The sequence below is a fragment of the Triplophysa rosa genome, linkage group LG20 (genome assembly GCF_024868665.1).
Source record: "Triplophysa rosa linkage group LG20, Trosa_1v2, whole genome shotgun sequence".
NCBI classification, from domain to species: Eukaryota; Metazoa; Chordata; class Actinopteri; order Cypriniformes; family Nemacheilidae; genus Triplophysa; species Triplophysa rosa.
Genome location: NC_079909.1, coordinates 14,617,261 through 14,631,104, shown reverse-complemented (window position 1 = coordinate 14,631,104; position 13,844 = coordinate 14,617,261). Strand labels below are relative to the sequence as shown.

At 37.9% G+C, this 13,844-nt stretch overlaps 1 protein-coding gene across 4 annotated transcripts in view; it reads left to right on the top strand.

The window, feature by feature from the left end:
- Positions 1–13,844, top strand: part of igsf21a (immunoglobin superfamily, member 21a) — a 175,287-nt gene that overhangs the window by 59,369 nt on the left and 102,074 nt on the right. For all 4 annotated transcript variants that reach the window (XM_057361631.1, XM_057361632.1, XM_057361633.1 and 1 more), the window contains exon 2: positions 11,736–11,848. In XM_057361631.1, coding sequence (XP_057217614.1) covers positions 11,736–11,848 — 113 coding nt within the window. The remainder of the gene's footprint in view (positions 1–11,735; positions 11,849–13,844) is intronic.

Here is a 13,844-nt window from a genome sequence, read left to right as displayed (position 1 = left end):
GATGGTTTCAGATCATCGCAATTATCGCACATCTCTATAGAAGACACTAAGGGGAGCTGTAGTGACTGCATATTACATATTTTTGTGTATTTATTGTAACTAAAGCATGGTAATACTTGTAAAATGTACCACCACAACACAATAAAAACTAAAGCATATACCATAAAAATAACCTGCAGTACAATTTAATATTATTTAAGACAATCTCAGTGTGAACACCAGTCTACCAAAATTCCATTAACATAGAAGTAAAATTTTATTTTAGTCTTGTGAGAAAAAAACAGACTAGAAGCATTTTTATGACTGATAGCATATCAACGGTGGCTTCAATTCACTCCTGATCAATTTACTTAATTTACAAGTATTTGGCAGTTGTATTCTTGACAGGTAAAAGCCTAAACCTTAAATATTTGATGATATTTTGTCTTATATTCCGAACAACATGGTCGTTTCAAAGCTGAATAAAAAATGTATGAGAATTAAATGTCAAAGCTCTAAAACAGACTATTAATCGTCATAATCGCAATGATTTACTAGACAATTAATCGTCAGCCAAATTTTACAATCATGACACCCCTATTGCACATTTTAATCTACTAGGTTGGTAATAGAATTGAGAACCTGTGGGGTTTGTAAGATATTTTCTCTGCCTTCTTTTGTCATTTGTATTTGCAGTACATTAGATTGTAAGCCAACATTACTATATGGCTCCAGAATACTTGAAATGCATAATGAACTATGTTTATGTTTATGTAGCTTTAGTGACTTAACACTTTCATCATGTAGTTCCTCACACTTAAATGAAAAATCATGTTTTGGAAATGACTCTAGGGGAAGGAATTATGACTGGACAAAACAGTGAAACTAAATGAGCACCTACCGTTTCCATATTGTTTTACAGCCATTTTTGTAATTTCATAGAAATGGCATAGCTGACAAGAAAATGCAGTTAATGGTTCTTCACAGCAGTTATTTAATAACCACATTGTTAAATTTATAACATTGGTGTCTCCTTTATATTAAAGTGCTTGTTTTGTACCCGTGGAAGCTGCACTGGACAAAAAAAAAAAAATTTAACCAAAAATGAAAATTCTGTCAATATTTACTCACCTTCTTGTCATTTCAAATCTGTATGACTTTCTTTCTTCTGCAGAACACAAAAGAAGATATTTATTGGTTTTCTGATGATACAATAGAAGTCAATGGTTAACGCCATTGTTCGGTGACCAATATTCCTCAAAATACCTTCTTTTGTGTTGTGCGGAAAAAAAGAGATCCATATGGGTTTGGTGAGTATGACAGAATTTTCATTTTTGGGTTAACTATTCCTTTAAAGCATGTGGGATCAAATGAAAACATTAACTTGCACTTGTTGCAAGTGAAATTGTCTTAGACACAATTTAAGTGGCACAATATTTAAATAGAAATGAAGATTCTTCATCTAAAACAAATGCTTGGCGTGATTGCAGTGATTGCACATTTTTTGTTCTGGCTCTGTAATTGGTTGTTAAACAGAACTGTTCAGTCTGAAGTGCAGTAATAAATGTAGATTGTGTGGGCGTCTGAAATCTCATAGATTTTAAAATAAAGCTTGGATTTGTTTGTTAGTTAAACTCTTTTATGTAAAGAACAGCTCGAGTTAGACACTACAGTGCAGTACATAGTTGGCCTTGACTTGTAATGTCAATCATTGATTTGATTAAATGGTTTTAATCAGTAATGACCTGAAATAAAGAATTTCCCATTGGTCTTAAATTTTTCATTATTGCTAAGAACTACTGAGATGGTGTTTATCATAATCAACAATCTTGATTAAAGAGCATTGTATTTGTTGAGCGACTATAATCACTTAATTAGGTTTAGTGGCAATGTGCATAATTGCTAGTCTCTTGAATCATTGTAGAAAAATACCCATTATTACCCAATAAGAGAAACATACCAATTCTCTCTATAAACTTTACCGAAGTAACTCTTAGAGTAATTAGGAGCTCATTTGCTGGTCGTCTCCTTGTGCCGAAAGGTATGTGTGTGTGTGTGTTTATAAAGTTTCTTTTCAGCTCTTTCCCTGTACTTGCCAAAACAGCAACACAACAGGAGGCAATCAAGAAATATTTACAGTATCAGCTGCTCCTTTTCTAGGGTCGGAATTGCTAAGCGAGAAAAATTATCTCCTATTCTTGAATTATGTAAAGAGGCTCATGTATGTAAAATGGCTCAATCTACATTTCGATTGATAGAGCTGCTGAACATGCAGATTGTTTTTTCTTTCACAAATATATTGTTTTACAATATCATTATTTTAATTCCAAAAACATAGTTTTATTTCTATGTGTAAATATTATCTCTCATTATCTTTTTATCAACCGTTTCTTGCCTCAAACCAACAGTATTTCTTGAATTCGACTGCAGTCTTGGTTCCTTCTAAAACACACTCTGCAGCGAGGAACGTCTCTAAATCTTCTTTAGAACAACATGTCTGAGCTTTAAGGGACATGTGGCCATGCGAAATGTTTCTCAAGGCTTTGTTGTTAAGAAATGCTTCCTCAGCATAAACACACATTTCATCTCCTCTTTCCCCCTGAGAAACAGCAGAGTTGCTTTGTTCCACCATATTTTTTCCTGTGAGGTACCATGAACGTACTTAAAAATGTCTATGGCACCACAAATCAAGAGCTGTTTATCCCACTTATGATGTAGCGGAGAAGAACGCTTGTAGAACACAAAGTCGGCCATTCATCTCCTCCTAAAGACATTAGTTTTGCCATTGATGCTAGGAAAGCCATTACTATTAATCACACCAAAGAATTACCCATAGTGCAAAGCGGCCTGGTCCATCTCTCCAGTTGTGTTTAGATTTCTTGTTGTGCCTTTAGCAGATTACTGTTATAAATGGCAGAAATGGCGCTTTTCAAACTCTCATTAGATGTTATTTTAATGGTGAGACTGATAGATTAAGATGCGGCAGAGGACTCGCTTGCTTCTACAACCGGTTAATACCAGCCAATTACTGTGACATTCGCTGGCCTCGACTCCGACTTTTTTTTAAAATTACTCAACTCGGTTCCGGTTCATTTCAGAATAATTTTGCCGCTCGTACGCTCAGCGTTTTGCTGCATGGCGAATGCTGTGCTAGACATGTCTTCAGATGTCAACTACTTGCTGAAGCCATCCTTAAGCAGTAGTGTATTTCTTTAATTTGTAAACTTAATGCTGGTGATGCGTTTTTCATGAGACGTATCAGAACCGAGCTCCATCCCTCCAGACATTTAAGGCACAATTTTAACACTGACATGCCAAGCGATAGAAGAACTTCATTAATAAGTGTTAGGTGCGCAATGGAGATGTCTCGCTGACATTTAGCAGCAATATCCGGCCTGGCAAAACCTCCGATCCATGTTGCGGTTGAAGGTGAGGAGCAGATGGAGAGCTTGCAGGCTATAAACAGGTCTGTCTAGTTTCCTTTGGGCGCCGGCTTATGCTACTGGGAGGATCAATACTACAGTATGCTGCAGCACGCTGGAGTGGTGGTATATACCGCAGGCTTGTTCGGAGGATTTAGATTCAACACATGAGCAGGTGTAGCAGTCCAGCTGTGCTGGGTTTATTTTGTAATTGTATTTTGTGGCTACCTGTTACCGGGCCTGGCACCCAAATAATAGCTTCTAAAATGACACTGTCTTGGTCTCCCGGTGTGATCATTCAGTTACTCAGTCTGCTGAAAGTAGTTGTAAAAAATCTGTAAAAAAAGTTCTAGTATCATACTATAAAAAGAAACTTTAACTTTGAGAACTCACAACTAGGGGTGTGACAATATATTGGTATTGTCAATAACCCTGATATTAAAATGATAATCATTGATATTGTGTTAATAATAACACATCGTCGCTGTCCTTCCGAAACCTTGGATGTCCAAATTCACTGTTTTTCAGGAAAGGAAAAAAAACACTGTATTTTTTAAAATGATTTAATACTGTGTTGTCAAAGTTGACAAGCACTATTTTATACTTTTTATTAGTTGGACATGTGGCAGTGACAATCATAAAGGGTGACTAATAATAATGATTTATGACAAAAAATCACAAAATTTTGGAGACACAAGGTTTCGGAAGGACAGCAGCGATATGATAAAATTGTAAATATAGCCATAATAATTACAAACTTTCTCTGCCATCCTACACTCATATTTTTAGTGTGATTCATCTATTTATCATTTTTATACATTTTTTATACAGTAATATATTTACTGTGAATTATTTTGCCCACGATAACCATCTAGTGAAAATCTGATATCATGACAGCTCTACTCGCAAATATTAAACTTCACGTTTCAGCAAGGTTCAAAAAACCTTTAATACGTTTTAAATGAAAGCTGGTTGTGTTTCAGTTTGTCGACTGCATGGAAAACTGCGCTCATCAAGCCATTTCATACCGTAGGTCTTTAAGATCTATAACCACAGTGATTACAATTTCATTATCGGACATTTAGAACATGCCCGGCACTCTGAAAGCGCTCATGATGGTGACCATCAACAGCTGATTACATTTCCGCTGGTTTGTTTTATTTAGACTTTGATTATTGTATCTGTCCCTCAAATTCACATTGACAAGCAGAACGCCGCCGCCCATGGGAACATACTCTCAGATTGGCAGCAGACAGTTATGTGATGTGAGTTATGCTGGTTAGGGCTGTTTACAGTTTGTTGACATCAGAAGGATTGATGCTCTGTGAGCATTGGGAAGACCCAGATGTGAAGGGATACGGGACGTGTCTGTCTGAGTCCAGCTGGATAGAGCTGATTTCCAGTCATCTGCAAAGCAGGTGTGAAGGTACAGTATAACCTCTCTGATGATGTGGACATGGTTTGAGAGATGTGCGAGGAGGTATGTGACAGGAATAATTTTGGTTCAAATCATTTAGCTTTACCTTTCTGAATGCCAATGTGGCCTTGAGAAAGACATTGAATGCATCCTTCTTTCAAGTGTAATCAATGCAACAGCCAGAATGATGAAAAAATCCCTCCAGTTAGCAGTCTTTGCTATTAGTCTTATTAGTATTTGTATGAAAGGAATATTAATACAAGTTCAGCCCATTTTCACACTATTTGATTGTATAATGTTAAAGTGATAGTTCACCCAAAAATGAAAATTATGTCATCATTTACTCACCCTCTTGTCATTTTAAACCTGTGCAGAACACAAAAGAAGATATTTTGAAGAATGTTGGTAACCGAACCACAGCGGTACCCATTCACTTCTATTGTATGGATGCACCAATGCAAGTGAATGGGTACCGTCATTGGTCAGTTACCAACATTCTTTAAAATATCTTCTTTTGTGTTCTGCAGAAGAAAGAAAGTCATGACATGAGGGTGAGTAAATGATGACTCCTTTTTGGGTGAACTAACATTTTAATATTGAATAGTTTTATTTTTCACAGTGGTTACAGTATATTTACAATTAAAGTCCATAAGATCAGGCAATGTTAAAATATGCACTGCTTATTGCCATGTACAGCATACATAACCAAAACTAAGGAACGGGTCTTGGTTTTCATTGTTATGCAACAACTCCTGTCGATTGAGTTCAACTTGTAATGAACCCCGATCATTACGATCATTACGGTCATTTTCTACCTGACCGTGGCAAATATGAACACAAATCATATTGAGGAAAATTCGTGACTCAGTCTCTGGCTCAGGAATGACGGATGGTGTTTCTGCTGGATGGCGTTTTGAGGTTGATTAAATTACAGTTAAGTCGTAGGCTGACGCGCGTGATGTAACATGTAGCAGCCAAGTAGAAATTGAACTGCCGTGTTGTTAGCGGTTACGTCAATACCGAAGTGAAGTTCTAGGCCGACCCCGTCATCATCACTCCGTGTAATTGGGTAATCCAGCCGTGGTCTTTCCTTAAGATAGGGCTAGCGCCGGCTTCGGGGCTTACCCGAGCCTGACTGTTCTCCCACGGGCACGGTATTGGAAAATTTGTGGGTCCCTCAAAATACTTTCCAATGTGGTGAATGTACCGTTGTGGCAGATTCATCATTAAGATTTTGTTTGCTGGGTGTTATTTTTGCTAGAGGTTTATGAATAGGGGAACGTTTACTGTAGTAGTCACTCTGGCTTGGACATTAGTTGAAAGTGTAGAAATATACACTGCTCCGGCCCGTGTGCAGAGTCCATGTAATGAGCTGTTTTAAAATCCACTGCTCACAGCTCTTTCCATATCAGTAAGTCACGCAATATCACACTGTCCTGCTCATACCCTTTTTCACCCATATTTAGCATGCAAACACAAAGGCATGCACAACCGCTCACTAAAGAGACGGATACAACCGCAGTACTCCTTTTAAACCATATCACATTTGAATTTCAAAAGAGAAGCAATTAACAATGCAGGAAAAAAGGGAGAAAGTGATTTTTCTTGTGCTTTTAGCATCAGTGATTCTCATTTACAATGTTTAATTCATTCTGTAAGCACTGTTTTAAGTGGTTAAAATGTTGACCTGTAAGGAAATTATTAAGGTTCTCACGAGAGTAGAATCTATTCATGAACGAGCACTATTCAGTGATTAATGACAGGCTCAAGTTGATTTAGACAAAAAATGATTATGTCCATTGTGTAAACATTGTGAATGAAGTGTTCCAATTTGATGTCCTTTATATAAGTGTTGATTTTCAAAGTCTTTATGTAGCTGATTCTTACCTTTTGTTCATCATTTGACATTTAAAAAATACCACATATGATCATGCTCTTGTATCGCACTAATTTCACCAGACGTAACCTTTCAAAGCTCTTTATGGACGTACCGTACGAGTGCTAAGTGGAAGGGATTTTGTGCGAGCGCTTCGGCTCCTTTTAATGACCTGTAGCTCTTTGAAGGCTTATCCATTCAAATCTCTTCCGGCATAAAGATCCCTCGAGCGTGATGATTAAATTAAGATTCTTTAACCAGCACGCCGAGGTACAGCTAGAATGGAATGCATTGGCAGACCACTCCATTTTGTGAAATCAGGCTAGTGTACATCATAAGATCATGTATGGGCAGCACAAGGTTGGACTTCAAGGACTTTTAAGTCTTTATAGTTAGTAGTTTTTAATGTTTTTTGTAAAGCTCCAAATGTGTTTTTGTCATCTCGGCTTATTCATGTCCAGTCATTTTTGTCACAAATAAAGTGATTCGGAGGTGCAGTTCCGCTCTTTAAGTTAGTCTCGTAAGGCTCGGTTTTTAATGTTTTGCACAGTGGTTGAAGCATATCTCCACTTATTCTGCAACAAAGTAAAAGCTTGTTTAAATTGTCGCAGTGAGGAAATTTGCAGGACGTGTGTTGACTTTGGTTTATCCAGATGCACTAAGTACTGAACATTTCACAGATAACAAAGCTGCGATGTTTAATTATGCTTTGGGAATTTTAAAATTTAAAGACACAATTCTAGCCATTTTGGTTCTCATTAGCACATTTAAAATGGAGCCTTCACATGTATCATGATTTTTAGAGTCCATTTGAGCTGTTCTCATAAAGTTTCTCGCCAGCAGTCCAGACTCGAGCTGTGCCGATACAGCCTGCTTTTGGGCCCAAGAAAATGATTCAATTTCAAGAAGCCAAAGGCCCAGCAAAGTTTGGGAGAAAGGGAATTTTGAAACTAAGTGAGGTGGCAAATCTGCAGGAATTTGTTCTTATCCTCCTGCCCTTATTTCCCTCGAGTTTCGGAGCGAGCCGGTCTGTCTTCCACTAAGATAAATGTAAAGAATTGCCAAGTCAATTCTGTCAGGTTGACACAGAGATAAGGCAGATGCATTGAGCTATTTTGCTGGCAAGAGCTAATTAAGACCTCAAGATGGACACGTCATTGAAAAACACAATTGGACTGTGGCGTGATATTACGCTCTTGAGAATGTTCTGAAGCGTAATGATTTGACAGCGACGCACATGTTCTCACACTCGACAGCACTTGACAACAATGGCTGCTTTGGGCACAATGTGAAATTCAAAACATTGAATAGATTGAAGAAGCGATGTGCATTGGTCTGAAAGCTCGGTGAAGGAATGAATTATGTGGGCAGCTGTCCGTGGTGCTGAAACTTTACATTTACATGTATGTTTATGCATTGGACAGATGCTTTTGTTCAATGCGACTTACAGTGCATCTATGCGTCTTTTAAACTGTATGTGTGTTCTCTGAGGGTAAAACCCATGACCTTGCCTCTGCCTGCACCACATTGTACTACTTAAAGCATAGGAACACTGTTTATTACAAATGCTTGAGTGTGCTACACAAATGTAAATGTAATGTAATGATGAGATGTTACTCTGAAACAGCATGTTAGGGCTGTACATGTCAGGTTGCATTGAATACCAATTTGTGTATTATAGACCCATTTCATTCTCATGGTAATGAGATACTTCCCTTAGGAGCTTTAAAACCCCATGTTTCCCATTTCTCATCAAAACTCAATAAATCTGCTGTAGTCTATAGTCTTCAATTAAACGTTTTATCTCTTAAGGTAAATGAGCAGATTGGCAGGGAGTGCTAAGGAGTTTTATTTTAATTTGTCCCCCACTACGTGGGGCTTTAATTCCCCAGCATGCATTGGCATGTATGATTGGATATCTCCTTGTGAAGGGGTGTTACAGGAGAACATGAAACATCCACAGTTGTCGTTTGCTTTAATGGGGTTTGAATGCAATAGGGACGTTATGGCAAAATAAATAAGCGAATAATGTTCTCGCTCATTGATGTTCTCCCAAAACTGTCTGGCTTCTCTTTCGCTGTCTGTGGTAAGAGCAGTATTGACTAGTTAGATGGATAGACTGTGCAGTCAGTAGAATCCAGGCCACCTGCTAGGCAGATAGAGAGAGTGCTCACTCAAGCAGGACATTCCCATCTTTATCCTTAAGAGGCAGGATCTCTTCCATTTGTCATCAGTGTCTGCATCTCAACATTTTGATAAATGAGCTTTTCAGTGTGTCGGAAATGTGATCAAGTTTGTAATTAGACTCATTAGCTCGGTGAAACAGGAGCTCAGAGTTCTTTGTTGATCAGGAATTATCCAGAGATCTGCAATTGTGAATGAGGGGTTCAGTTTGAGTGTCATTTGTTGCGAAGAAAATATGACTGTTTCGAAATGAAATTTGTCACAAAACTTCATTAAAATATACGGTAATATAATATATCGCCTTAATATATATTGCCAAAAATATATGGCAGTGCATGCTGGAAGAAATCCTATTTTCACCAAATCCAATGTATTTGTGAAAATGCAAACCATGTTGTGATGAAATGTAGGTCATTTTAAGCATGTATATGAAGTCACTGCCTGTTTGTGTGTTACGGTTAGCTGTCTGTTATGGCTAATGGGAGTCAGCTGAAGCGTCAGTGTATTTGAGGGGTGGCCATAGCCAACCTGACTTGGAGACAAAATTAAACAGATGGGAAAGTGTCCATGGCTTAAGTGTAATTAATGGAGCAAAATAAACTCTCTTTCACTGTGTATGAGTGTGCGCTGTGTTCTGGTAGGAAGATGTAAACTTGAGAATATGGCCCTGCTAAAACATCGTGGATTAAATTTGACAAGAAACAGTAAATGACTTGAGGTATTTAGTTACTCTAGATTCCTTTTTTGTAGCATTTTTGTTTTGTTTTGTCTTGTTTACTTTTATATTGTGCTTCACTGGAGCAGAATAAATAACAAATGATTCAATTTGAAAGTGTTTTTAAATTAACAAGGCTTAGCTGACAGTAGCAAACAGGTAAGTCACTTTAGTGCATGGTGCTAAACTAATGCATTGTAAACAGATGATAATTTAGGTACCAACACCCAAGTTCCAGCTTGCAAGATCATAAATTGCTCTGCACAAATTGGTTTGAGCATTATTTTGTATGCAAATTTGACACAAAATTAATGCAGACAGTGCATCCAAGTAAAGAGCGCCATCAGGGGGCGCAATTCATTCTTACTGAATTACATGTACTTTGCCCCCAAGACAAAAGATGTGCATTTCATAGACATAAATGATATTACATGCACATACACATAAATAACATAACGTTTACTTCCTATTTCTCAAGGCAAATGCATACCACGAAGTTAAATATGAAATTAGTTTATATCTGTGTTGTGCATATCATATTTCAGATGTTGAAAACAAAAGTGGATAAAGTGATACTATGATAAATACGTGATGTGCTGCAATATCCGCTGTTCTGGTAATAATTATTGTTTATTTCAGCATATTTGTTTGTGACCTTGTTATACACAAAATCATAGAGCTTGACTTGTGTGAGTTCTGTTTTGTAGACTTCAGATTCAGCAAAACAAACATGGTTTAATCATTTCAAAGTGATAGCCTTGCTTTTCCTAGCAGTGTAGGCGGGTAACTTTTGCTAATTAACAAACATTGTTTATTTCCTGTAAATTGTGCCATTAGTAAGGAAAATATTGTATTTCCATTTTTGTAAAGGTCCAGTGTTTGAAATTTAGCGGCATCTCGAGGTGAGGTTGCGAATTGCAACGGCTAACTCTCCCACTCCCTTCTCCCTTTCAAAGCACTACGGCAGCTGACGCAGGAATAATGTGTCGTCATTTTTTCGCTCCTTTGCCAAAGGAGATAACGTATTTTGCTCTGTAGAGCATTTTGTCCGTTTAGGGCTACTGTAGAAACAACATGGTGATAGATCTGATAGATTCTACTATCTTTTATTGATCCAAAATGATACCGTAGTGTTGTTCCATCTTGTTCATATGCCAAAACTGATAGATCTAACTATCCTGCAGAATTGGATGTCAGAGGGGAAGAACAGCAGGCCGGAGACGAAGTGATGTTATAATAAAATGAAAGTTTATTGTTGAGAGAAAACATACTCGGTTACTAACGTAACCTCGGTTCCCTGCATAGCAGGACGCTATGGGAAACTCCTTGTTCAGTCATCGGAGAAAAATATGTTTTCCCATTGCGTCCTGCTACGCAGTACGAGTGAAGTATCGATAGGGAACCATAGTTGCGTTCAGATGCCCTTTCTAACTCTGCCTAGAACTCTGTCTAGAGTTCACTCTATCTCCGTCTAACTTCGTCCGACTTCGTCTGACTAGAAACACATTGAGCAGGCGTTATTATACCAACATAGACAGTGGAAAAATACTGCTTCACAACATTGTCTCGTGACGTTATTACGAACCTTTACATTTACATTTATGCATTTGGCAGATGCTTTTATCCAAAGCGACTTACATCGCACGGTACTATACATTTGTTTCTGACTATGTGCAATCCCCTGGGATCGAACCCATGACCTTGGCATTGTTAGCGTCATGCTCTAACCACTGAGCACAATACAAATGCAGCATCCAACAGAATGTATAACATAATAAAGAAGTGAATATAATCTATAACTAATGAAGTAAATATATAGTAAAATAAAGAATAATAATAATAAAGAATAAAACACAAAATGTACGTCTGTACTTTCAAGTCAGAATTTCATCATCTTTAGAAAATACACACACACAAACAGGTTGCTTTTAAGAAATTCAAATCCATTATGTAAGGTCTTTATACACCTCTGAAGACATAGTTATGTATATTATATTGCATTTCTGTCAATAGATCCTACATAAAAAATGACACATTGGACCTTTAAAATGTGTTGGGCCTTAACTACCACTCTTTGGCATTTTAGCTCTTTTAAAATGTCTGGAAACATGGTTAAATTAATGTCTCATTTTGCCTCTGCAGGGTATTTGACCGTAACAATAGAGCCATTGCTTCCTGTTGTTGTGGGGGAGACAGTGACTTTAAAGTGCAACTTTAAGACAGATGGAAGATTGCGAGAGATCGTTTGGTACAAGGTGAGTAACCTTTTTCATATGTGTGTGCTGATTTTGGGTATTCATTTTCTGTTTAATCTTATTGGATTGGACGCATTATTGGATCCATAAAGTCTAAGTCACATGGTCTTGAGCTGATTCATTATTAATGAAATGTAACCTGGGATGTTCTTTGATTCTGTGAGGTTTAAGCCCTTAATATCAGCTCGATATCACATCAGATATTGAGGTTATGATTTTTAAATTATTAATGACAAGCAAAGTCCCCCGTATTGAAAACAAACCCTATCTACTGAGCTCAACGCAAAACAAATGGTTTCTGGAATGGTGATGAAACGGCATGTTGTACTGCTCGAATTAAAAACGTTGACATTTTAAGCATGCGATGTACTGTAGTAGTAATCTTTGTTGAAACTTTCTTTTAACTGTGTATGATGATTGAAGCCATCTAGTATTTGAATTATATCTGCATAAAAATACATTGCTCGATTGAATTTACAGTACATTTAATGACTGTATCTTGTCTATCTTGTCTAATGGTGCTATAGTATTATTTCAACATGCAGTTACTGTGGCAGAGTGATGCAAAACAGTAAAGTTCCCCAGTGATGTTCGCATTGTGTCGTCCAATCAGATTCAAGAACCGGAACTAACCGTTGTCTGAAGTCAAATATCACAGTTCCGCTGCTGTTACGATCTGAGGCTGTGATCTAATCATGAACTGATGTACTGACAGATGGTTGAGGCCATATCTGTTAAACAGCGAAACGCTGCCTTTGATTCAACCTTCTGTTCCGAAACGCGACACATCTACTGTCTGCAGACTTGTCTTTGCAAATGCTGACCTTTCCAGACTGAACAAAAAGAGATTAATAGCACTTTACATATTAGCCATAGACTCATACATCATACTGAACAGGCAGACAGTCCCCCTGAATCAGAGCGAGTTCCGGAAGGCTTGTTTGTTTGTACGAGGTCTCTTCTTCGTGCGATTGGCTGTTTATTCTGCAGCTGAAGGTTAACGTTTGGTGTTTTCGTGGATGAATAAAGGTTAGGAGTGTATTTTAGTCTGACGATGCCTGACTTTGCTTTAAGTTCGTGGAATACGTATTTATTTAAGCCCGCTTGTTTCGCACTTAAGATGACATTTAAATCTTTTTCATAGCGCTTGTTAAAAGAAGCAAAAGCACAGGTGCTTTTTGCAGCAGGGCACGTTGGCGTGATAATGAATGGATGCAAGGCACGGCCCTTCTGATTGGCTTAGTGGCGAAGAAGAAATGTCTATTTGCACATTGACAGCCTTAATTTAAGGGAAGGGCCTCTGCGGGCGTAGCTGTCAACATCAACTATTGGCGTCTGATCAAAACCGCAAGGTGGTAATAGGAACCAACCCACTGTCTCCTATGACTGCTGATCATCACAGGGCCTAATACATTATAAATCAATTATCTGCGCTCGACTGCCAAAGTTTCTCTAATCTCTGGCTTTTATTTGACTAAACTGTCTACTTCTCAATTTTCCCTTCTGTGCGAACGCAACGCGGGTTGATTTCCACCTTTGGGATTCACCATATCTAATCACAAGCTTTGGTGTGTGACACAGAGGCTGTTTGAATAGAGGATTGCAGCTGTGGGTTGTTCATTACCAGGACGCTGTTATCTTGACGGGCCTATTTGAGGATTTTGTTATGCACACCAGTGTCCGTCTTCTTCTTCGAATGTTGGAGAGTCTCTGGAGGGGTGAGGAGCTTTCTCGGCTACTACAGACATTGCCGTTGAGTGCCTCCTTAACCAGCACTGCCAAAAGCACTTATGCAAACAAATTGAGGCTTGTTGCCTGATTGGAGGATTCGTTTCTGTCTTAATAGCTGTCTTTGCTTTGGTTCCATGACAACAACAAATCCGTTTTTGAGTGGAAGATGCTTTTTCATTTCGGCTAGTCTTTTTTCTACAATATGCGATGGATAATTTATACTTATATATTCATGCTTTAGATTGTTGTGATGATGGAGAAGAAC